The sequence below is a fragment of the Schistocerca piceifrons genome, chromosome 7, assembly GCF_021461385.2.
Source record: "Schistocerca piceifrons isolate TAMUIC-IGC-003096 chromosome 7, iqSchPice1.1, whole genome shotgun sequence".
Classification (NCBI taxonomy): Eukaryota; Metazoa; Arthropoda; class Insecta; order Orthoptera; family Acrididae; genus Schistocerca; species Schistocerca piceifrons.
The window spans coordinates 187,496,242-187,523,046 of record NC_060144.1 but is presented as its reverse complement, the minus strand read 5'-3'; the positions used below and the strand labels follow the sequence as shown (position 1 = coordinate 187,523,046).

General features: G+C 40.1%; 1 protein-coding gene across 1 annotated transcript in view; it reads left to right on the top strand.

Moving 5' to 3' along the window:
- Positions 1-26,805, top strand: part of LOC124804710 (von Willebrand factor A domain-containing protein 8) — a 256,617-nt gene that overhangs the window by 5,566 nt on the left and 224,246 nt on the right. Inside the window, exons 3-4 of the mRNA XM_047264969.1 lie at positions 17,045-17,125; positions 24,404-24,645. Coding sequence (XP_047120925.1) covers positions 17,045-17,125; positions 24,404-24,645 — 323 coding nt within the window. The remainder of the gene's footprint in view (positions 1-17,044; positions 17,126-24,403; positions 24,646-26,805) is intronic.

The following is a 26,805-nucleotide window of genomic DNA, read 5'->3' as shown; positions in this document are numbered from 1 at the left end:
CATCTTCCAGTTGTAACTGGAAACTATAGAGAAAACCTCAAATTGCTACTGCATTTGTTCCCCAGTCATACTGTCATCATTAGAGGAAACTTTCATTCATCCAATTATTCACTTCAGTAATAATAAGGCATTAAGATAGATACTGCAAAATAGTATTAAATGCCTTCTCTGAAAAATACGTAGCACGGATAGTTTGAAGTGTTGTAAGAACACTATCTTTGTACATAATTCTAATGTAATCTACTATAATTAATAAACATGTTAAAAAGCCATCATTATTTTTGTTTTATCAAGTAGCCTATATGTTTAAGAGTAAATTAAAACAAATTTGAGCATTCTATCAGCTCTGAGACTCTAGATATTGCAATTCTTATAAAACAAAACATCCGTTAAATAAAGAAAAAAAATACATATATATATTATTTTTTCATAGAAAATATTAATATATTTTAATAGTATCATTTTTATCTTCAAATATGTATAATAAATAAACTTGCTGCAAAAATTCATGATGTTATCTAAAAGAGTTTTTAAGATAAGCAGTTTTAAAGTTTTGAATACAAATTAAATTTACCATTTCCAAAGGTTCGGAAAACGCAAAACATAAAAACTTTAAAAATTTATAAACAAAAAACTTATAAGATATACAGCAAAAAAAATTTGTAGGTGTTGTGAGGATGGTATTAGAACCATTTGAGCCAAATGTCATGAAAATCTAAGGAGGTGGGTGTTAAATTTATTTTTTATTGGGTGATTTGATATGGAATGAAATTATTCCATTATGGAAATATATTAGATATGATGGAAACAAATAGGCCTGCCTTTGAGGATATCCACACTGAAACTGGTTACAGTGTCTAGAAGGCAATTTTCATAATGACGATTAGCAAAGTATGAAAGTATTATAACCTTTAATCACCAATAATTGCGTGGATATTCAAACACACTCACTTAGAAACAGTAGCTCATTACATGATAACAACTCAGTATCTCTTATTCGACTCCCGTGCCGTGACATGCGGCCAGCGCCGTTCGTAGCTAGCTGGCGCTCCCGCGCTCAGCCGAGTTGCGGAGCGCCTCTATCGCCGTTTGCGCGTACTGTCGTGGTGGCACTGTTAAATGTCGTGGCACTGTCACAACACTTTTCCCCCCTTGAAAAAAAAAAAAACACTCACTTCCTGGGAGACATGGACAGTGCGGAGACATCCATGGCCTCTTGTGAGGTCCCGAGAAGATCCCGCGCAGAGACACGAGAGTATGGTCAAAAATGTCCAGGACGGAAGCTCGTGCGTGGAACGTGCCTCCTGGACGAGATGATGGCTGAAAACTCCGGAGCATTCATAGGTGCCGTGGACCTGGGGGTGTGCTCCAGCGAGGTGGGTCCTGGAGAAGGCGGCGTCGCGACTGGGGCCGGTTCCGGCGTACTCGGGAGTGGTAGCGACGTCGGCTGCATCAACACGTACGGTAGATCGGCAGCAGTGACAGGACTGGCTTCTCGGGCTGGTGGAGGCGAAGGAAGGGGTGGTGGCACCGGCGTGGCCACCACTCGTGGGCGCATCTGGTCGTAATGGTGAACAACCATGCCGTCGTCCGTACGTATTTCATAAAGCCGGTGGCCGCGAAGAGCCTTGACCAACCCTGGAATCCATTTAGGGCGAGATCCATACCCTCGTGCCCACACGTCGGTGCCCACTGAGTATTTTCCCGCACTAGGGGACACAGCACAAGGCCTGACAGGGTGAAGCAGGTGCAGTAGAGTGCGCGGTTGGCGGCCATGCAAGAGTTCAGCAGGGCTGCGATCACCCAGAGGCGTGAAGCGATAAGAACTCAGAAATTGCAGCAGAGCGTCATCTGTGGATACATCACTAAGGAATTTTTTCATCTGGCTTTTGAAAGTGCGGACAAGGCGCTCGACCTCCCCATTCGATTGCGGATGGAAGGGCGGTGCCGTAACATGATGAATCCCTTGTCCAGTACAAAAATCACGGAAGGCCTGTGAAGAGAATTGAGGGCCATTGTCCGTGACGATCGTGGATGGAAGACCTTCTAGCGCAAAGATTTTGGACAAAGCCAGCGTCGTCGCCGCAGTGGTGGGCTACGGACATCGAACAACAAACGGAAACTTCGAGATGGTGTCAATCAACAGTAGCCAATAAGTACCGAGGAAGGGGCCGGCAAAGTCAGCGTGCACCCGTTCCCATGGCTGCGCCGGATCAGGCCACGGAGAGGGCATTCTACGAGGTGCAGCCAGTTGTTGAGCACACTGACCACACCCAGCAACCATGTGGGCGATGTCCGAATCAATACCGGGCCAATAAACGTGCCTGCGGGCCAGGGACTTAGTCCGAGAAATACCCCAATGGCCTTCATGCAACAGTTTGAGAACATCTTTGCGAAGAGAGGCTGGCACCACGACCCGTGGAGATGCGCCATCCGTGGCCAGAAGAACAACACCATTATGAACAGACAGACGAAGGCGCAAGGCATGGTAGTTGCGAAGGGGATCCGATGCCCGGCCCTTGGTCCTGTCCGGCCAACCCCGTTGAACAAAACCGATCACCTGACGCAGGACCAGGTCCCGCGCAGTAGCCAACGCGACCTGCGAACCTGTAAGTGAAAAACCCTCGACCGCATGATGTTCTTCCTCATCAATGTGGAAACAGAGCAGTTCATCACGATCAAAAACCGGGTCGGGGCCCATCGGCAATCGCGACAATGTGTCAGCGTTAGTGTGCTGGGCCGTGGGGCGATAGTGAATCTCATAGTGAAAACGAGACAAGTATAAGGCACAACGTTGCAGGCGGTGAGCTGCCTTATCCGGAAGCGACGCCGATGGGCTGAACAGAGAGACCAGCGGCTTGTGGTCGGTGATGAGGTGAAACTTAGAACCATACAAAAAAACGCTGAACTTTTTTAGAGCATAAATAATAGCGAGCGCCTCCTTTTCGATTTGAGAGTAACGCCGTTGCGCATCGTTGAGGGTCTTGGAAGCATAGGCGATGGGTTGTTCCGACCCATCCTCATACCGATGGGCGAGAACAACCCCTAGGCCATACTGTGACGCGTCAGTCGCCAGAACCAAGTGCAGATCCGGACGGAATGTGGCAAGACAAGGCGCCGACTGCAAATGAGCCTTCAGGCGGACAAAAGCCTGCTCACACTCGTCAGACCAACAGAAAGGGACGTTTTTGCGTAACAGCTGATGCAGAGGATGAGCTACCGCCGCCACGGATGGAATGAATTTGTGATAATAAGCAATCTTGCCTAGAAACGCCTGAAGTTCTTTGACCGTAGACGGCCGGGTTAGAGCGTTAATGGCCGCATCGTGCTGACATAGAGGACGTATACCGTCACGGGACAAGTGGAAACCAAGATACACAATAGAGGTTTGGAAGAACTGTGACTTGTCCAGATTGCACCTCAACCCAGCCGAATGCAAAACCCGAAACAGTGAACGCAAATTGTGAAGGTGCTCCTCAGTGGAGGCCCCCGTGACAACAATGCCATCCAGATAGTTTATGCAGCCGGGAACGGAAGCCGTGAGCTGTTCCAAAAACCGCTGAAAAATGGCCGGCGCACTAGCGGCGCCAAATGGTAACCGCTGGTACTGATACAACCCACAAGGAGTGTTGATGACGAGAAATTCCTTGGAAGAAGCATCCAACGGCAACTGATGGTACGCCTCCGATAAGTCACGTTTGGAAAAGAACTGGCCCCCAGCGAGCTTGGTAAATAACTCCTCAGGACGGGGAAGAGGATAAGTGTCAATGAGGCTCTGAGCGTTGACAGTGGCTTTAAAATCACCACACAATCGCAGACTCCCATTTGGTTTAGAAACCACCACGATTGGCGATGCCCATTCGCTGGAGGTAACAGGAAGGAGAATTCCTGAAGCTGTTAACCTGTCTATCTCAGCCTTAACAGGTGCACACAATGCCACCGGAATAGGGCATGCCCGGAAAAACGTAGGGCGAGCTGTAGGTTTAAGAGTAATGTGGGCTTCAAAATCCTTGGCACGACCCAGACCAGCAGAGAACACAGACGAAAATTCAGAACACAATCCATCCAGCTGTTGATACGGAATATCCTCAGATATGAGGTGCACATCATCATCAATGGAGAACCTGAACAACTGGAAAGCATCATAACCGAACAGGTTTTCAGTGCCCGCATGATCCACCACATAAAACGTGAGGGGCCTAACAACAGACTTGTAAGCAGTGGAAGCATCAAACTGGCCAATGATAGGAATTTTCTGTTTATTATAAGTTCACAGATTTCGCGTAACTTGAGACAAGCGAGGGGAGCCCAACTCCAAATACGTGCGAGAATTAATGAGAGTTACTGCAGAGCCAGTGTCCACTTGCATGCGAATGTCTTTATCCAGAACACGAACAGTAACAAACAACTTATTTGTTTGAGAAAGCACACAGTTAACATCCATGTCCGATGCCTCGTCCTCGTCAACAGGAACTTTAGGGGACTGACACACAGAAGCAATGTGGCCTTTTTTCCTACATGAATTACACGTGGCCCAACGTTTTGGACACATGGCCCTGTCATGCTGTACAAAACAACGTGGACAAGAAGGAGGTGCGGAACGAACCTGCTTCTGTGGTTGCTGTTTTCGCTGCGAACGTTGAGGCCCAACGCAACGTTGTTTACGCGAGTGAACTGCCGCCACATCTTTGTTCTCCTGTTAAACAGGCAAATGGTTCGTGTCGAAAGTTGACTGTACAGCGCCTACATCACACCACGCGTCTATTTGCGTGCCAGCAGCGTGAGACACTTCAAAGGATTGAGCGATGCTTAGAACTTCCGACAACGACGGGTTTGGCAGTTGTAGGGCACGTTGCCGGACTTCTTTATCAGGAGCAAGCTGTAGAATAGCATCCCTAACCATTGAATCAGCATAAGACTCATGATGAGTGTCCGTGACAAACTGACATTTCCTACTCAGACCGTGTAGGTCCGCCGCCCAAGCCCGGTAAGATTGATGGGGCTGTTTACGACACCGGTAGAATGCCACGCGGGCGGCAACAACGTGGGTGTTTTTTCGGTAATGGTTAGACAATAAGTCACTCATTTCTTGGAAGGACAGAGAGGCAGGTTCCCGCAGAGGGGCTAACTGAGATAGCAGCTGATAGATTCATGGGGAAATCCAAAATAGAAATAACGACTTACACATAGGAGCGTCGACAACGCCGAAAGCCAAGAAGTGTTGCGGCAAACGCTTCTCATAATCCTCCAAATCTTCAGCGGCCTCGTCGTAAGGAGGGAATGGAGGCAGAGAAGAGAAAGACAGACGATGAGTAAGCGACGTCGACAACGGCTGAATAGCAGCCGTCAGCTGTGTTTGTTGTGCCTGAATAGCAGCTGTCAGCTGTGTTTGTTGTTCAATGAGCGCTTGCATAAACTGTTCCATGTCTGCCCCGTCACGAACACAAATCCACAACGCAGTGAAAATATCCCATCCTCGTCGCCAAAAAGTATTATAACCTTTAATCACCAATAATTGCATGGATATTCAAACACACTCACTTAGAAACAGTAGCTCGTTACATGATAACAACTCAGTATCTCTTATTCGACTCCCATGCCGTGATATGCGGCCGGCGCCGTTTGTAGCTAGGCGGCGCTCCCGCGCTCAGCCGAGTTGCGGAGCGCCTCTATCACCGTTTGCGCGTGCTGTCGTGGCGGCTCTGTTAAATGTCGTGGCACTGTCACAACAGAAAGGCAATTGGAAGAAGTAGGAAGATTGACATGTTTAGTAAATTAGATGAAGAGGCAGCATTGTAGTATCTCATATAGAAATTGAAACATTTAGTTCTGAGCAGTAGCATGTAGGTAACAGTTGTTCAATTTCAGGAGAATAGTTGACCAAGCAATGAATAGATATAAATGTGGTAGATCAGTTCATGATGTGAGGGATACTCTGCGGTACACAATCTCATAAAAAAAAACTTCTAAAGACTCAGCGACTACTGCTCAGCATGTGTAAATAGAGAGATGCTAAACGAATTGCATTTAATTCTCAGAAGCACAATATATGAAACATTCAATGACTACTGTAGCAAAATCTTATTGAAAGACCTCTCACAAAACATAAAGAAATTGTGTTTATGTGTAATGGCATCTGTGACACCAAAATTAGTGTACAGAGACTTGTGGATGCTGTGGGAACTGAAATTGAAGGTAGGAAAGCAAAAATGGAAAAGTTTAATTCTGTTTTCAAATATTCTTTTACAAAGGAAGATTCAGTAGTAAAGACCCAGTTCCTTCCTCCACCACTACGGAGCTGTGTGATACAGGTATTAGAGTCAACAGCATTGAGAAACAGCTGAATTTGTGAAATTGAAGGAAGCTCCAACCTAATGGAATGCCTATTAAATTCTGTGTAGAAGTTGTGGCTCATTTAGCTCCTCATTAACCATACTGTACTATGTGTGTTTGAATAGCTCGGGACTTGCCTGCAAAAAGTAAAGTTCCCAGGTCTGAGTCTCAGTTTTCATCTGCCACGAAGTTTCATACTATACTGTAAATCACTCAAATGAAAAGCTGTGCTCAGTGGTTGGAAGAAAGCACAGGTTACACTGATTACAAGAAGTGATCTGTGAAACTAACATCCAGTGTCGTTAACATCCACCTGTCATAGAATCTTTGAATGTATTCTGAGCTGAAACATAATGAGGTATCTTGAACAGAATCACCTCCACCATGCCAACCAGCATGCATTTCCAAAACAAAACCCAGTTCACACAACCTTTCTCATATAACATTCTGATAGAGAAGGGAAAATTAATGTGGAGATATTTGAAAAGGAAGAAGTAAGTATATATTTGAAAAAAATCGTAGTGAAAAGAACGCTTACATACTATTTGCCAGACAACAGTAACAACTATTGGATTATTCTGAAACAATTTGTCTTAAAGAGAAGAATAATTTTAAGAAACCACAGGTAAAGAAAACATGCAAGAAGATGGAAGAAAGAAAAAAATATAAAAATTCTGCCTTAGAGGTAGGTAGAAAAAGATGTAAGGTTCTAAGTCATCAGCTTCAAAGATAAAATGATAAAGGTAGGGGGGAATGGCTTCAACAGGGATTTGATGAACTACAAAGGAAGGGGAAATGTGATTTGATGTATGGGGAATAAATAACTTTGACTCTGGAAAAAGAAAGGGGAAGGCATACACTATGTTGTTGATAAAAGATGATGTTACTGGAAGAATTATGAGGCAAAAGGTCGTCCAGATACTTTATGTATGGAGATAAAAAATCTCCAGCAATTATGGAAGACGTAGAGATGGTCTTTAAGGGAATAATAATGAAAAAGCAACTGGCAGAGATGAGATTCTGATTGAACTCGCCATAACTTTAAGCCAACGAAAGGTGAAAAGACTGCATTTGTGCAGCGACATGTTTGAGAAAGGCGAGTGACCAGATAGTGTCACAGAAATGGTGATGGTGCCAATACCAAAGAAAACTAATGTCACTAAATGTATGGAATATATTACAAAAAGTTGACTAACTCATTTGACAAAAATTTGTCTAAGAATATTGAATAAATATTTGCAATCTAAAGTTGAGGAACAACTGGTTGTAGAACAGTTCAACTTCAGAAGGTGCAAAATTATGAGCTATCCAATTACATTGTTACAAATAATTGGGGCAAAATACGTAGAAAAAGGTCAGGGAATCTGTACAGCTTTTGTTGACGTGGAAAAACCATTGTGAGAATTTGGCGGACTAAACTTTTGGTTTTCCTGAAGCAAATTGGAGTCAACTGAAAAGAAAGGAGGCTAATAAGCAATCTATATATGATGCAAGTAAAAGTAAGTAATGCTGTAAGAGATTTTTTAATCATGCCGCAAGCATCAAAAACTGCATATAACGACAAATAGCGGATGAAATTCATAAAGATAAAATTTGTAAAACTTAAAATTGTGTACCAATGTACATGTAACATATAATATTGTATAGGGCTAAGGCATTTTTAACCGAAAGCTGGACACATCTAGCGCAGTTGGAGGTAACCTTCACAAGCTCCTCAACAGTGAAGATGCTTGGACATAGTTCGCACTGCATAAGGTGGGTAAAAGTCTGCTCATGGCCACAATAGCAGTGGTTTACGTTTGTTTCTTGCAGTCTTTTCAAAGCTCTTCACAAGCCCACTCATTTATATGTCCTGGGCAAAGTTCTTCCCTTGATACTGACCATTCTTGCATTTTTTTCTGGCCACATTTCTACTCTGGCTTCTTGTGATGTATTGCTGAGATTTTCTGTGTGTGCAGGAAACTCATCAATTTAAGCCTATAATGGTATCAGAAAAGAGAGTGGACCATAAGTGTAAATGATTTAGTTTTTTCCTTCTTCACATCTGACATTAGTGGGAGTGATACCGGCAATGCAGTATGCTTGTCAGTTGGTGTTGGTCTAAAACAGCCTACGATGATGCAACATGACTCATTGAGTTGTATGTCCACTTGTTTGGCATGATTGGAGTTATACCACATAGGATATGTGTATGCAGCTTAGTAGTGCAAGGCTAAAGCTGTCGTCCTTGCTGTCCTAGGTTGTGCACCCCATGTAGTCGGACAAAACTATTATACCACGAGCAGAAAAATGGGAGGCATACAACCAGCATCAAATGGTAAAAAAGGTTCAATCACCCACTACATCATCAAGCCTGAGATGATCGTATGCCAACAGAATGGGAGACGTTAGTTCAGTACCTACTCAGAACTATGTTGCCAGGTGATACAACAATGGAAGACACGGAGTACCATCAGCATCTTCGCTCTGAATTACTAGAGCAGCATGTGAAAATTAGTGTTGTGATTCCTTACCCAGGAGGAAGTGAGGCTGGCAGTGATGAAGTTAAAGAAGAAGAAAGCACCAGGGCCTGACACATTATGGCAGAAGTGTTGCACCGGACATTAGACCTAGTTGTACCATATATAACAGAGTTATTAAACATATGTTTCTTACAGGGATGGGTGCTCAGGACCTGGAAAATCTGCATATCATTGTACTAAAAAAAGAGGAAGAGAAAGCATTAAGAGAACCAAAATCTTACAGACAATTTATTTGGTAAATGCTCTAGGCAAAGTAAAGGAAAAACTCTTCTGTTATACTACCTGGCCATGGAAGTTTTCAGCTGCAATAAGAATGTGCTACGATACAACCTTAATTATTATTTTGGGCTGCAGGTCGAGTGTTTGGGCTCATGGAGATAAGGACAGCATGGACTCTATGGCAAGCACAGAGAAGTTTACTCCAATGCCTGACAGGCACGTAAGCCATAAGAGAGGTGTGCACAGTTCAAAATGGTTCAAATGGCTCTGAGCACTATAGGACTTAACTTCTGAGGTCATCAGTCTCCTAGAACTTAGAACTACTTAAACCTAACTAACCTAAGAACATCACACACATCCATGCCCGAGGCAAGATTCCAACCTGCGACCGTAGCGGTTGTGCGGTTCCGGACTGTAGTGGCTAGAACCGCTCGGCCACCCTGGCCGGTGGCGTGCACAGTATTGGCTCAAAAGAGGTGAGTATGAAAAGGTAAAAGGAAATACTGAGAACAAGAGCCACATTGAGTAAGGAGATAATGGCAAGTATTGATAAAGAATGTCAAGGAATCTGGGAGTGGGTAGAGACAGGGAGGAGAACTTACCAGTTATTTCCTTCTGACCAATACTCTAGCTGTCGGGGTTTGGTCCCTGTCTGAGCTCCTTACTGGAAATATAAGAACGCACCACAGACAGTTGTAAATGTGAAACAGTCTCACCTCGGACACATCATCTGAGGCTGTCCCAGTAGACAAGATGTTACAGACCAACAGACCAGGATAGGAATGTCTTTGGTAACACAGCAGTCTGTAACATAATAAGGAATGAGGAACTGTGGCATAAGCTGAACTCACTGATAGTTGAAATATCAGCTTATGAACTGCAAGCCTTCATAGCTGAGAGACAACTAGGAAGAGGCCATACATCATGACAACGAGACCCACCATGGCAGATCATCCACGTACAGCCGCCTTCTGTAAGTAGTGAGGAGATAAGCCACAGGGAGGACCAAAAAGGATTCCCTGAGACCCTAACAGCCATCTTCCAATTTCTACCCCCTGGGTGGCACAGTAGTACATCCCCTGTGAAACCTGAGTTGTGCTTTAGTGTGTTGGGGGCTAACTATTGAGACAAATGAGAAATGTAGCTTGGTTGTGGTACCAAGTACAGTAGTGTAGTGTAGTGTAGTAACGCTGTATAATGTAGTGTTCTATTTTAGTGTTGTCCAGAATTACAAATTATACAATTTATGATTCTGCAGTGGAGTTTAGTAGAGTAGCATGTGTTTTCTCGGTTCCGGATGGAGGTATACATCTACATCTACATGGTTACTCTGCAATTCACACTTAAATACCTGGTAAAGGGTTCATCAAAACACTTTCATACTACTTCTCTACCATTCCACTCTCAAATGGAGCGTGGGAAAAAGGAACACCTAAATCTTTCCGTTCGAGCTCTGATTTCTCTTACTTTATTATGATGATCATTTCTCCTTACGTAGGTGGGTGTCAACAAAATATTTTCACATTCGGAAGAGAAAGTTGGTGATTGAAATTTTGTAAATAGATCTCGCCGCAAAGAAAACCGCCTCTGTTTCACTGACTGCCACCCCAACTCGCGTATCATATCAGTGACACCCTCACCCCTGTTGCACGATAACACAAAACGAGCTGCCCTTCTTTGCATTTTTTCGATGTCGTCTATCAATCCCACCTGATAAGGATCCCACACTGTGCAGCAATATTCCAGCAAAGGACAGACAGGTGTAATGTAGCCTGTCTCTTTAGTGGGATTGTCGCATCTTCTAAGTGTTCTGCCAACAAAGCACAGTCTTTTTTCCCGCTTCCCCACAATATTATGTATGTGGTCTTTCCAATTTAAGTTGCTCGTAATTGTAATTCCTAGGTATTTAGTCGAATTGACAACCCTTAGATTTGTGCAATTTATCACATACCCAAAATTTATCGGATTTCTTTTAGTACCCATGTGGATGACCTCACACTTTTCTTTTTAGTGCCAATTGCCACTTTTTGCACAATACAGAAATTCTCTCTAGATCATTTTGTAATTGGAATTGATCGTCTGATGATTTTACTAGACGGTAAATTACAGCATCATCTGCAAACAATCTAAGGGGGCTGCTCAGATTATCACTGAGATCATTTATGTAAATGAGTAACAGCAGAGGGCCTATGACAGTACCTTGTGGAATGCCAGATATCACTTCTATCCTATTCGAAGATTTACCGTCTATCACTACGAACTGTGACCTCTGTGAGAGGAAATCACGAATCCAGTCACACAACTAAGACGATACTCTATATGCATGCAATTTGATTAATAGTCGCTTGTGAGGAATGGTATCAAAAGCCTTCCGGAAATCTAGGAATATGGACTCTATCTGAGATCCCTTGGCAACAGCACTCATTACTTCATGGGAATAAAGAGCTAGCTGCGTTGCACAAGAATGATATTTTCTGAATCTGTGTTGGTGACATATCAGTCATTTACTTCAAGATGATTCATAATGTTAGGGTACAATATATGCTCCAAAATCCTACTGCAAATTGAGGTCAGTGATATGGGTCTGTAATTCAATGGGTTACTCCTATTTCCTTTCTTGAATATTGGTGTGACCTGTACTACTTTCCAGTCTTTAGGAACAGACCTTTCGTCAAGTGAGCAGTTGTATATGATTGCTAAGAAAGGCACTATAAGGCACTATTGTATCTGCACACTCTGAAAGGAACCTGATTGGTATACGACCTGGACTGGAAGACTTGCCTTTCTTAAGTGACTTGAGCTGTTTCGCAACACCTAAGATATCTATTTTTATGTCACTCATGCTAACATCTATTCTGATTTCGAATTCTGGAATATTTACTTCATCTTCTTTCGTGAAGGAATTACAGAAAACTGTATTTAGTAACTCTGCTTTAGTGGCACCATCATCGGTAACATTTCCATCGCTATCGCGCAGTGACAGTATTGACTTTTTTGCCACTGATCTACTTTACATACGACCAGGATCTCTTTGAGTTTTCTACCATATTTTGAGACAATGTTTCATTGTGGAAACTATTAAAATCATCTCGCATAGACGTCCGCACTAAATTTACCTGTTTGCCAAGTGGACAAAGAGTTGTAAGTAGAATTCTTCTATTCTCTTTTGTTATAAATTATTTTTAAAAATGTGCATCCTCCCCCTCCCAAACCATAATGTTTAGTTATTCTAACACGTTTGAAATTATGTTAAAATATTATGTGCTGTATTCATGCCAATTAATGTGCAACATTTGGTCTCTTCTATTATCATGATAATACTAAAGGAAAATTGCAAATAAATAATACCCCATGTAGTGCCTGCTAGTTTGTGCATGTTGTTGATTCTAGCAACTACTTTATGCACTGTGTTCATACAATGTTTCCTGTAAGTGATTGCTTTATTTATTATTACACCCAAGTGTTTTGTGGTAGCACAATGCCGTAGAAGTATTCCGTCTCTGCTACTTATAGTGTTATTGATGGCTGTCTGTTCCTTAGGTGAAAAACATGGGTTTGGATCTTTGAGGGGTTAGGTTTGAGGTTGTTTTTCTTGTGTTAGACAGCCAGTTGTTCAAGGGCTTCTGATAGTTTCTTTCCATTGGTCTCAAACTTGTTTGCAGAGGCTGCAGTGGCACAGTCATCTGTATGCATAAAACTTTGAGTGCCTTCTGGGAGTGGCTGGTCATTGGTATAAATAAGTACTGAAAAACAATAGAGCCAGGAAGCCATTCTTTTGTGTTCTCCACCAGCTTCTTTGCCACTGAAAATTGATAAAGAATCTTTTATTTTGGTGAAAAGTTCCAGTCATTTGTCTCGTCTTATAATCTTTGCTTGGTGCGTACACTTTCCAAAATAGTAATTGGTGGTTGACTGCATTATAAGCAGTTGATAAATTTAACAGAGGCCCAGCACTTCTTCTTTCCACAAATCCATCTTCGCTGTTGATTGGCGACTCCATGGAGTGCTGTGTGCACAACGACCATATATGTTAAATTAAAAGGAAGGTCAGCGTTGGTCATAATATTGATGTTTTATTGATAGCAGAATCGATTTTTGATCACATAGTGATCATCTTCGGTGCTGTACACATTAAACTCAGACACTGGTATCAAGTTATCAATAACCAAAACTGAGAAGCGACCAACGCATCTTCACTTTGTTGTGTTAGTTTCAGTACCTGCAGTATGCAACATTTACCAATTATGAAGCTGGCGTATTGCGGGATTGGCAGAGTCTCCATCACTTCTGTGAGGCTGAATATCGTCCTTTCAGGAATTTTATAAAGATGATATAGCAATAAATCTGGCCTATTGCTGTTAAGAACATATGGTTCTTTGCCATGTTTTAAAATAGCTGTGACCCGGAAATTCCTCCAGATCCAGATCTTTGGCATTTTGCAGAACATCAAGCAGTTATTCACTAAAGTGAGAAAACGTTTTTGGCCATGGATCCACAATTTTTTATCTTATCCAGCCATATGGCAGCCTTGCACATTTTGCACTTATTGATTGCCTAATATGGTCTGTCATACTGAATAACTTCAATATTTCATTTTTCTCATGTGTGGCCTCATTCTGTTCTGCTGTTTTTGATGTTTGTGTTGCGTTTATCGAGAGGCCTTCCATTTTTTAGCAGCTGATGTGCAGTTTGATCTGATTTTCCATGAGTATGTTTTGTTGTTGCTGTGGGGTCTCTGGCTAGGCAGTTGAGAATTCTTACACGTATTGTAGCTGCTTTGATCCATACCTATTTCTTCCATTAACCTGACAGATTCTCTTTTGCATTGGATATTGATGAAATGAAGAAATATGCATGTGCAAGAGCTTCTGCTCCAAAGGAGTTCCATTTGAAAAGAGTGTAATATTGGTCCAAGAGTGCAGTTGTGTCGGAGCAGGACCTTTTATGTAGTTAGAACAACATCATCCCATAATGGATGGTCTAATGCAAGCCCCAATGGTGTTTGCGAAGCGATCATATTCTTCTGGGACTGGACTGATCATTATCAACAGCCAATCAAACCTGTCTCACTTAGCCTTCCGAAAATTATGTCACCTCCTAAACTGTGCTTTTTGTGGTTGGATAGCTGGTAGTATTTGGAACATTATTAGTCAGTGCTGTGAGTTTGGAATTGGACAGACTGATCTGAAACAATGCTAAGCTGCCTTCTCACTCACGAAAAGGAGGTCAAGACTGTTTCTGCAGTGCCTCCTTCTGCTGTTGAGCATCAGAAGCTTGTTGTGAATAAGTGGCAGTCAGCTGGATTCTACCCATTTCAGGACAGCTTCACCATGTTAATCCTCCTTTGCATAACCCCACATGTTGGTTACTGTCAAAGTCACCAATGATGAAGAGTGCTTTTTGTTTAACAACGTTTCCTGGCAATTTAGAGCTGAAATTCTGTTTTGGAGGCTTATACACTGAAGTCAGCATGTCCGTGAACTCGACCATGATGTCAGTTCTATTCCCCTCAGTGCTGCATATGTCATCTTCCTGCAACTAATTTCATTTGTGGAACTTTGGGATGTCGGTCTATATGCTTTTCTTACACATGGAGTATGTCTGATTTATTTGATTGATGTAACTTGTGTAGCAGTTGTTCTTTGCAAGATGAAATACTTTCACTGTTCACAGAAATGATGGCCGAAACTGATTCTGATAAAAGCTTTCAGAATCGTTGAAAGGCATTTCAAATCACTGTACTAACTGTGATGCTTCTGGTTGGAGAGAATTAGCCGGCTATAGCTGTTCTCCAGGGGATTTCCTGAGTGTAGTGGTACACTCTAGAAGGAGGCTTCTCTCATGTTACCCAGGATGGGGGATGTGGTGACAGAAGAAATTAGAATTGGGAGATAGGTTAGATGAAGCTGTTTGTTGCTTTTCACATATCCTTTTAAATGATTTAGTTAAAAACTGCTTCCAACAAAAGAATGGCGTGACAATAGAGGAAATGTTAATTACATGTATAAGGTGGAAATGAAAAGGCAACTAAGAATATAATAAAAGAACTGAATGCCATCTCTGAGGAATATGTAATGAAAATAAAAGTGAAAAGACCTAGCCAATGGTTTTCAGGAGGCAGCCAAATAAGATGTAGAGTGAAAAATTGTGATGAGTTATTAGAACAAGTTGATAACTTCAGATATCTAGAATGCAAAGTAAGCAGTGAGATCACATGACATCAAGAAACAAAAATAAGGGTAGCTATTGCAAAAGTAGTGTTTTATAGGTGGAGTTTATTTTTGTGCTCCATTAAATAAACAGTTCAGGGAAAGATTAATGAAGTGTTCTGTATAGAGTGTTACCCTGTATGGTGCTGAATCATGTACACTGATGGATGGAGGAGAAATGCTTAAAAGGCTTTTGAGATGTGGAGTTTGAGAAGAATAGAAGTTGTCAAATGGATAGATAAAATAAAAAATGAAATGACTTAAAAAATGAAGGTGGATGAGAAAATACAGATGCAAACAGTTAAGAGGAGGAAATGAATTTTGCTGGGATATTGGATGAGGAGACATTGATGGTGGAAAATGGGAGGACCTGCTTGGTAAAAGTGCATTTCTAGTGTCCACATTTATTGCACTGCATGATGATGTTGATAACAACCTGCATGATGAATATAGGAACTGGATATGATGAATCATGAGTCAGTTGTTGGTAGCCAGTTAGAATGCTCGTTCTTGATCTCCTGTTGTTCTTAAATAAAGTTAGCTGATGTTTTGTTATATTAGGTTAGAATTTTCACCAAAATTGGAAACAGGACATACAAGTAGGTTACTGCAATGGAAATACTGTGTGGCTAGGGCCGCCCCGGTGGTTAGACCATTCGCCTGGTGCAAGTCTTTCGAGTTGATGCCACTTCGGCGACTTACGTGTCGATGGGGATGAAATGATGATGATAAGGACAACACAACACCCAGTCCTTGAGTGGAGGAAATCTCCGACCCAGCCGGGAATCAAACCCGGACCGGTAGGTATGACATTCTGTTGCGCTGACCACTCAGCTACCAGGGGTGGACACTGCAATCACTATATGTCAGTCTACTATAGCAATTGCATTTCTGTATTGAGATTTTTTGGGTTTAACTAACTCACAAGCAAACTATCACATTCCAACCAAACCAAGGCCTTGACTGTGTTACTGGTCTCTCTGAAGCACACTCAGTTTTCTTTCTGCTCTCCACATGAAAAACAAATGTAATCGATTTGTATCTTATGCTGAAAGAAATTGTGAGATTCAGTGATTCTACTGTATACTATTATCCAATTGGCAAACAACACAAGAACAGTAAAGACCGAAGGTGCACTTTTAACCACGTGCTTTATGGGCAGAACACTATCATTATCACCACCACCACCACCACCACCACCGTCATCAACAACACCACATATGCTAATCATTCTCTCTATGTTACTCTGCTTCCAATGTCCCTATAATGGTGTACATGCGGGAGCATTAGTTTATCCTACATGCCGCTCTGTTCAGTCTGCCATACCCTTCTGATTGCCCTTCATTGCTCCGCTATAAGGATGTGAAAATCAAGACTATCAAAATATTGAGTTTTGGAGCATTTATTGTATAAAGAAATGAAAGCTTTTCGTTCAGTAATACAATTTTTCATTCTTGCCTGACTGCTTAATTTTGATTTCAGATTTTTAATAACTGATAAAAGAAAGCTGTTGCAAAATGTGTCACTAATTGAAATGTACAGCTCCAAATAAATGTCTTTCATCACATAGTAAACGTGTTCAGCACGTCCAAATTTGCTGAACAAATTATTATAACTTTCATTATCATTTTTGCATATTCTGAATTTTAACTATGGCTTTGTGCGTGATATTCAAGACAGTTATGTAACTTTATTAATATTTTTAATTTTTAATGATAACTATAACATGCAGAGTTTTCATGAAATTCACTTTTTTTCCAGATGTGGCTCATATCAAAATAGGCAATGTCTCCAAGCCATTGAGGCCAGCAAAATTAAAGCAGTATGTTCCAGTTAAATACTGTAAGTAGTAATTGAAAGTAAACATATCCACGTGAGCTTAAATAGAGATATTTTTGTATGCTAGAAAGAGGGAAAAAATATAGACAAAAATCAACATGTTAATTCATAAATAATTAGAATTAGGAAATTAAGATCAGAGCTGAAAACTCGTGCTGTTTTAACCATAAGTGTCATAACTGCACAATATAACTATATTAATGTTGGCATTGTAACAAAATTATATTGGCATTATAACATCATAGAGAGAAAGCAACAAAAGTCAGGTTTTCAAAAGCGAATACTCTTTCTTCAGTTTGATAGACAATAAGGAAGATAGATTCTGTGTAAATATTACAAAATGGCAGATTAAATTATAAATAACTTGCGTAGAAAAATGGAAAAAAGTTCTTTTGGTGGTGAGTGTCTACCAGTGAAGTGGGTGACAGGAGATTCCCGGAAAATGGTACTCTTGGTTTTTCTTCTTCGTTTACATTTCAAGAGAGTATACTGCAGTCTACTGCCATTCCGCACTGTGAATTTCCATGAAAACTTGTACCCTGCTGGCAGGGACAGATTTACAGATAGCAGTGTCTTAGGCCAGATCCGTATTGGAGCCCTCCCCCACCTCATGATCCCCTCCACCAGTCCATTAACTTTTTTTTTACATTTATAATTTTTGTATACTTTTTGTTCCCCTGCATAATTAAGATTCCATGTTACAATGAAGTTACTTAAAAGAAATGTATCATGCAGTCCATATGCATATTCACTGCCAAAATTTTTACATGTATGACAATGCCCTTTTTTTGTTCAGTAGTTTGCTACTGATTTCGAGCAACACTTGGATTCTTCATGATGCTCATCATATTGAATGAAATGTAGCTGACTTGTGCAGTGATGACAACTGACAATAAAAACAATGTTCACTTGCACACAAATTGATGTGAAGAACGGCTATACAATAGTTGTGGCCAGAGTCATTAACAACCTTTCAACTGAACTCAGCAATGAGCTAAACATTTTCACAAGATGAAGAAACTGCAACAGTTCCTGAGGCAGTACTGTTTGATTATTTACAACCAGTTTCAGAATAATGTAATGCCATCTTCTACACCTACATCAATACTCTACATGCCACCCGACAGCGTGTGGTGGAGGATACTTCTGTTGCTGCTAACTGATCTCCCTTTCTTTATTCCACTTGTGAATGGCATGTGGAAAGAATGATTGTCAGTATGCCTCTGTGTTATTTCCAATTTCTGGAATTTATTCATCTTGGTCTTTTCGAGAGATTTATGTGGGAGGAAATAATATGTTGTTCGGCTGTTCCTGGAAAGTACTCTCTCAAAATTTCAATAGTAAAACTCTCAGTGGTGCACAACGTCTGTCTTGTAGCTTCTGCCACTGATGTTTGTTGAGTATCTCTTAACACACTCACACTCACTCTCACTAAATAATTCCATGACAAAACCCACTGCTCTTCATTGGATCTTCTCTATCTCTTCTGTCAATTCTACTTAGTAACAGTCCCAGATTGATGGACAGTACTTAAGAATCGATCGAACAAATATCTGGTAAACAACTTCTTTCGAGCTTGACGTACATTTCTTCAAGATTCTTCCTATGAATCTTTGTCTGGCACCTGCTTTTCCTGCTGTTTGTTTTATGTGGTGATTCCACTTAAAGTCGCTCTGGATACTTACTCCGAGGTATTTTATGGTATATACTTTTTTGAGCAATTTGTCATCAGTGGAGTAGTTGCAAAGTAGTGGATTTCTTTCCTGTGTATAGGCAATATGTTACATTTACTTACATTCATGGTCAACTGCTGGGACTGCGCTATTCATCAATCACCTGTAGGTCAATTTGCTAATTGATACTGTCTTCTGGCAGTGCTACTTTCTTATAGACAACCACACCATCTGTGAATCGTCTTAGAGAGCTTCTGACACTTTTTAGTTGATCATTTATGTATACTGTAAACCGTAACGGCCCTATCACGCTTGAATGGGATACTCAAGAAATTACCTTTACATCTGTCAGTTTTGTTCTATTATGAGTGATGTGTTGAGTTCTTTCTGCAAGGAAGTCCTGAATCCAATTGCAAATCTGGTCCGATATTCAGTAAACTCATAGTTTTTTCACTAGACAGCAGTGTGGGACAATGTCAGATGACTTTCTGAAGTCAAGGAACATGGCATCACCCTCAGCACTGTTGTTTAAATTGCTATGGATCTTGTGGGGGAACAGAGTGCTGCAGAGTTTCGCAAGATCTTCATTTGTGGTCTCCGTGTTGATTTTTATTTTTATAGAGGAGTTTTTCGGTTTACAAAAAATGACCCATTTTCTTGAGCATAAAACATGTATAATTCTAAAACAGACTGACATCAACGATATAAGCCTATAATTGTGTGCATCTGTCCTGTGACCTTTCTTAAAAATGGAAATGACCTGCAATTTTTTTCAGTCACTAGATACCCTTTGTTGCTCCAGCGTACTACGATAAAGTGCCGCTAGAAGGGGAACAAGTTCATTCACATAATCTTGTAGAATTTTACAGGTATCTCATCTAGTCCTGATGCCTTTCCATTATTAAGTGATAGCAGTTGCTTTTCTAATCCATGATCAGATTAGATGAGAAATGATGATTGAAAGGAGAGACCATATTAATGATTTTCTGCAGTGAAACAATTTCAGAAGACCAAATTCAGTATTTTGGCCACCTGCCTGTTATCTTCTGTTTCAATACCTTTATGGTCATTGAGTGACTGAAAAGATGATTTCAGCCCGCTTACTGATTTTACAGAAGACCAAAACCTATTGGGTTTTTAGTCAGATTGTTTGACAGAATTATACTTTCAAAGTCATTGACTGGTTCTCTCATTGATATTCTTATGCTCATTTTCACTTTGTTCACCTTTTGTTTGTCTGCTACATTTTGACTTCTTGAACCTGTGGTGGTGGTCTTTTTGTTTCCATAGCAATTTTCAAACACAGCTATTAAACCGAGGTGGGTCTTTCTCATAAGGCTTACTTGGAACATGCTTGTCTGAGGCATGTTGAATGATACTTTTGAAATTTTTGCATTTATGCTCTACATCTTTGTCTTCAGCATTGAATATTTGTTGCTGGCTACTTAGATGCCCTGCATTTTGTATCCAGTCACTCTTGCTGTGCATGAATATTTTCCTACCTTTCTTGACATTCCTTGTAGTACCTGTACTGATAGTTGATATCATTGCATTATCATCTCTGATACCTTCCTTTCATTAACTGATTTGATAAGTTCAGGTCTGCTGGTAGCTAGGAGGTCTATGACATTTCTTTCTTGATTTGGTTCTCTAATTATCTGCTCTACGTAAATTTTGGGTGAGACATTCAGAATAATGTTTCTAGCACCAGTTATGACCCTCCCAGTCTGTACCTGGCAAGTTTGAAGTCACTCTCTATTACAACAGTGTGATCAGGAAAGTTATTAACAATATTCTGCAAGTTCTCTCTGAAGTGCTCTACCACTACAGCTCCTGACCCAGGCAGTCTATAAAAGCATCTAATTACAATTTTTTGACCGACCTTTGATGCTTAATTTCACTAATACTTCTTCTGCCATACAATAAAGCATAAAAGAACTAAGGCTGTCTTCTACCCTATTTTGTCTGTGGAATGGAAGTTCCATGTCCTCATTTATAAACTAAGATCCCAATGGCAACAACTATCTTGCTTGTCTGACTGTACTAACAGGATTTTTCCTGTTAATATGGCCAGACGAGCAAGATGGTGGTTGCTATTGGAATCCTGTGTTGCCTATTTTATAAACTGGGACACTGAACTTTTGTTCCACAGACAACATAAGGTGGAAGACAACCTTATTTGTGGTAAACCTTATTGTATGCAGGAAGATAAAATTAAGTTATTCTAAAACTGGTCATTAACAATAGAATAGTATTGGTCCAACAACTGTTGCACTTTTCTTTATTTTGTGGAAATGGAAATGTGCAGTTGCGGTGCCCTACAAAAAGAACTCTGTAATGAACCAGACACTACCAGGCTACAAGTTTGCGTTCTATATTTTCCAGTTTTTTGCAAGGTTTTATTTTTATTTTTTTAATTTGTGAGTGTGAATGTGTCAAAATCTATGCCTGATGGTTGGTCAAACTATTTAGAAATACCACCTATGGTATCTTATGCATGTTCAGTAGCCTCACTAATAAGCCTATGGATATTATAGCTAATTCCTTATAATTTATGCCCTCTGTTGTGTGAAATGTGCTATCTAGACACTTCTGAATGTTGGGTTTATGCTTTGTAGGTCACTGTTGGGCATATTATCTGTAACTGTTTTCTGAAATTATGATGCTACTGGTGGATGGTCATTGGGCCTAAAGCGCACGAACAGGTGGAACACTATGCAGTGTCACAGAATTGACACTGGCAGAGCACAAGTCATGAGGCATATTTGCAGTCTAACTTCACTATCCAGTTGTATGAACACAAACATATTATTTGACTTTTGCAAGTGTGTTTTCATTTTTGTAGATGATTTAATTTGTAATAATAACCCAAAATGTACAGTATTGGCCAAAAATACACCACCACTGCGTTTAAGCTGCACCCCGAAATTTCGATGAAGAAATAAAAGTAACAAAATATTTTGCACAAAAATAAGCTGTACATTGACTGAGAGGAGAAAAAGTACCAGAAATTTATTTATACTTATATGTAAGTTGTAGGTATGTACTGTAAACATTTCTTTTGTCATTTTATACAATATATTGGTGACATATTTTGTCTTTCTTACTCTCGGCACCGTCAGTACCACTATTCATTACTTCACTGTCACTCCTATCATTTCCTTCATTCTCTTCCCACAGTATGTCATCCTGACTGCTATCCAGTGCATTTGATATGCAGCATTTTTTGGACCCCTTAATGATGGACTCTGATGATATTAAAAGGACCATGAAGCAAGAATCCATTTGCACAAAAAGGTGACTGGTGAATTCTTAATCTTACTCTATAAGGACATGGTTTTCTTCCAGGAGCTAAACTGAATACATTTTTCGGCGGTTGTCATTGAACAGTTTATTTATGGCTACATCTTGTACCTACAGTTTTGAAGTCATTCCTCCAGGTACTGTGACAAGATCTGTCTTTTACGCAAGTTCATCTTTATTCAGCTGTTAGATATTCCATAATAGCATCCAAAGCTAACAAGGCTCTCTTAGCAAGCAGTGCTCCAGGTCTGTGAGATTCCAAAGAGTAGACAACCCATCTACCATCAGCTGTGTTATTGCTTGCCCTATTCTTGGTAGCGAATCACTAACCCCATAGGAAAGTTTTGTTTGGGTGTGGTGTTTCTCTTTGGAATGAGATAAGGGACTAACTTTCCCCCATCAGGTGTAACAGCTAACATCACAGTTGTTCTTCATTCCCACTTTCCCTCAGTGATATACTTTTTGCCCCTTTCATGTCTACTGTTGTATTGCTTGACATGTCAAAAAATACTGGTGTCTCGTCAGCATTGCCAATATGATGAAAAGGGTATGAGTGACACTTTCGCAACTGGGTGATGTAACACTGGAAGTTGACTTGCTTCTCCTTGAAATATGGTGGCATTCTTTGTGCTAGTGTGGTACTTCGTCGGAGAGGCCATTTTTCCGCATAAGTCAACAACACCAATCAATACTTGGCCAAAATTCTTCTTGTGGCGTGTTTAAGATTTTTGGAATTTTCAAGGCCTTCAGTTGTGTAATTTATCAAGAGATGGGCATCCCATATTTCCTCTTGTCTTGCACATGGGAAAGAACGATTACTTCAAGTTCCACATACTTGCCATATTTTGGTCTCCTAAACGATTTTCTCATCGAGACCACCGTCTTCCATTTTTCTTCTGAAACAATCCAACGTTGCACGTTACATTTGTCCAGTCCATACTTATTTCCTGCCTTTCTGTTGGTTGTGGTTTTGTCATAACACACAACTGTAAGTTTGAAGCTTGCTTCATAACTATGCTGAATTCCTTGGCTTGATGATGCTTTTCACTCTGAATGGTAGTTGAAGTTCATATCATCGCTGTTCCAAATATGAGCAATATGGATTTGATACATTTCTACAGAATCTTATAAATAATGGATAGTTCCAACAGAGCATAGCGAGCTGCAAGTGTAATTACTTTTGCTTCATGCACCTACACGTGGCATTTCATTTAGTGCTCAGCTGGTTTTGTTCACCGATAGTCAACAGCTTTTTCTGAAAATCCTGAGCAGATCTAAAAATGTTGCAAAGCTTTGGTGACACTATATTACCCAGTGCCTGAATGTCTGAATGTTGTTTGCTGTTTTGGAAACACCTTAAACAACACAAATTATGGATTATTAAAAGACACATTGAGCTCCACAAACAACACAATATGTAGCACACGTGTATAAATAAAAGACGTATTTACCTCCACAAACAATGTAATATGGGAGTGCAGTCCCTAGGTATTTTGGTGTGAGCTAAAATGTATATCATCTGGGAGTGGACAAATGTTTTTCAGTATCAGTCATGAAATTAATATCATGTCTAGGAAAGCACTGCAATCTCTACAATCATCTTTGGGTTAAAGAAAACTGTCTTTGACTTCAGGCTGAAGAGGTGTGATCAGTTCTACAGTAGTTGTGCAATTGTGTCTGGTTTCAAAAATTAGCGTCTGGAGTTTGTCATTTGTCACTAGAAGGGAGCATGTACATAGATGTAGCAGTGAAATTTCTTTATGTCTTTAAAACTCCATTATTTATTTTTTGAGGTGTGAATAATTTATTTTTATTTAGGAATGTACATTGGAGCAGAAGAAGTGTGGCATTGCAGGCAGTTAGAATGTCAGTAACCTTACAAGGCCTTGGTCTGATACGGAGATGTATTGATGGCCAAGACCAGTTGATTTCTTGCTGCTTAATAGGTTATTTATGGAATCAAATGAGGTTATGTTTCAGCATTGTGAATGAGTGAGGTGACACAGTGATTAACACATTGGACTTTTATATGGAAGAGTAGTAGTTCATAATATCATCCTCAAATTGCTGAAAGCAAATGGCAGGATGGCTCCTGTGAATAGGACACAGCAAGTCACCCTCCTCAAGCTATAAGGCTGCATTAGCACAGTAGTATTGCTGAAGAAGACTAAGATAGATAGTCTTTGTGTTGATTAACTATATGAAGTCAGTATTGATTTAAAAATAGCACCCAACTATATCGAGTGGTCTGTGATTCAAATTTAACTGATGACAGAGCACTGATTTCATTTTCTTTCTTTCACAGTAGAGGAAAATGTTCCACAGGACATGCTTGCACACCTCCGGTGGATGCTGCAGAAGGATCTTTTGGGCCAAGATATATTTTTGATTGGTCGTCCAGGTCCTCTCCGTAGACAGCTTGCGATGCGTTACCTTGAAATGACATCTCGTGAATTGGAATATGTTGCTCTCTCTCGGGACACAACAGAGGCTGATCTGAAGCAACGCAGAGAAATCAGAAGTGGCACTGCCCACTATTTTGATCAGGTGGGCTGTTAGATAAAGCTGAAATTTTTATACTTTTATTGCATTTACATGGTTCTGAAAATGTGTTAAAAAAAAAGAAATTCTGCCCATGAAAAACAACATTCTAATTGATGTGATGATAAAATGTATCTAATATGTTCTTTATTAACTTTCTGTCCTTATTTTTGAGTACTGTAGAAGTTCAGTGTATATGTATAAACTGGGCATTTTTAAATTAAATTGATTGTGTTGTATGTTCTTGTTTTCTCATAAGAAAGAATTATTGGCCTTCCATTCTTGTGTGCCTATGCAATTCTCATAAACTCATGCAGAACTACAAAATCAAACAATACAGTACACTATTTTTGATCATATTGAATAGTTTTTTAAATATACACTAAAAAACAAAAAAGTTTTGGAATTGATTATGTGTTTATTTTTCATTGTCAGGTTTATGAAATTGTCAGTTATCTATGTACTTGAGGAAATGTTGTAGAAGTACTACACTTAAAAAAAAAATATTGTGAATGTGGTAATTTTCTTTTGTGTTTGCTCTTCTCTTAACAGAATTGCATAATGTGTGATAATTTTCTAATTATAGGGTGTTCAGAAATTCCCATTACAAACTTCTACTGCTTGCAGAAGGGAGTGACTACATAAGATTTTGAATAGAAACCCATGTCCAGAACCATATTGTTTCTATGTTGCAGCTGTTTGAAAACATGAGTGCGAGGTAGATATGCAACAGGGTAGTTGTGGTTGGGGCTGCTTGTGTCGAATCGGATGATGTCATTTGACATCTGTCCTACCTCCCTGAATTGGTTCGAGCACCATTTATGTGTCTGTGAGTGTTATAGTAACACTGTTGAATACACATTTGCAGAATACACCGACATGATCCTTCCAAATGGAGAAGCTCATGCTAATGGAAGAGCTGCTCATTGCCTTTATCAAGATCATTCTCCGCAGTGTTGGACTCCATCGCATACCCTTTTCATCAACAGCTTTGAGGAAGAATATCTTCCTGTCAGCAGACATGACTGTGGTGCTCCAAGGAGATGCCGCACACCTGAATTGGAAGAGGCCATACTGTATCATGTTGAGGAGAACCTGTCGACAAGTACATGAGCAATTTGTTTGGCTAATAATGAATGGAACTTTAAAACCAAGTGATGTACGGGTCATTCCTATTCAATTACTCATAAAATTGGTTGCGTTTTCAAATGGTTGTAGCATGGAAATAGTATGTTTCTGGGACATGGGTTCCAATTCAAAATATTATCTACTCACTCCCCTCTACAAATCTTAGAAGTCTGTAATGTAAATTTATGAACACACTGTATAACAACAGCTTTTCTCATATTTTCATCTCATTTGCCTGAGGTAGTTCTGTCCAAATGATATATAATTTTTTCCACTCATTTCTGCACTGCAACGAGTTAATCTTTAACATTTGGCAGTTAATTTTAAAAATGTTCATTCTCTTATTAAAGGCATGTGTAATATGCATGCATCAAATACTGTAGGTATTCTTCCCTAGTACTTTATTTCTCTCATTGGTACTTGTATAAGAACAGCCTGTAGTGTACAGTGTGTAAACAACAACTGTTTATGGTGTATCACGTTGGTGTAATGGACGCCAAGATAAAAAACTTTATTAGGACATTTGTGGTCCATCAAGCCATGAAGCAGCCTCAAATTGGCCTACAAAAGCCACCTAAACTACAGCACTTGCATGAAACCAGATGATTTTCAGTATGCTCTCGCTTTCTTATGCCACTGGTTTAGTTCGCCATTTCATTAACAGTATTAACTTAAACTCTCTATGCGGGTAATGAAAGAAAAAAAGTCTTTTGTAAACTTAATGCAAAAACTAATTAAATTTACAGTTTGGTCAAAGATTAACTTTTACAGGCACAGTTGTTTCATAGTAATAAGACAAGACAAACAAAAGATTTAATTGTTAATTTTATGATGTTAAAACTCACAATACTTCAAGGTAAAATTTACACAAACATCAATTTTACATCTTCAACTTTTGTGGTCCTGCCCTCCTCAGTTGCGCGTAATACTACGGTATATTGATAATTTTCACACACACACACACACACACACACACACACACACACACACACACATGCATACACGAACAGACCACAGATACTTCAATAGTTACACTCA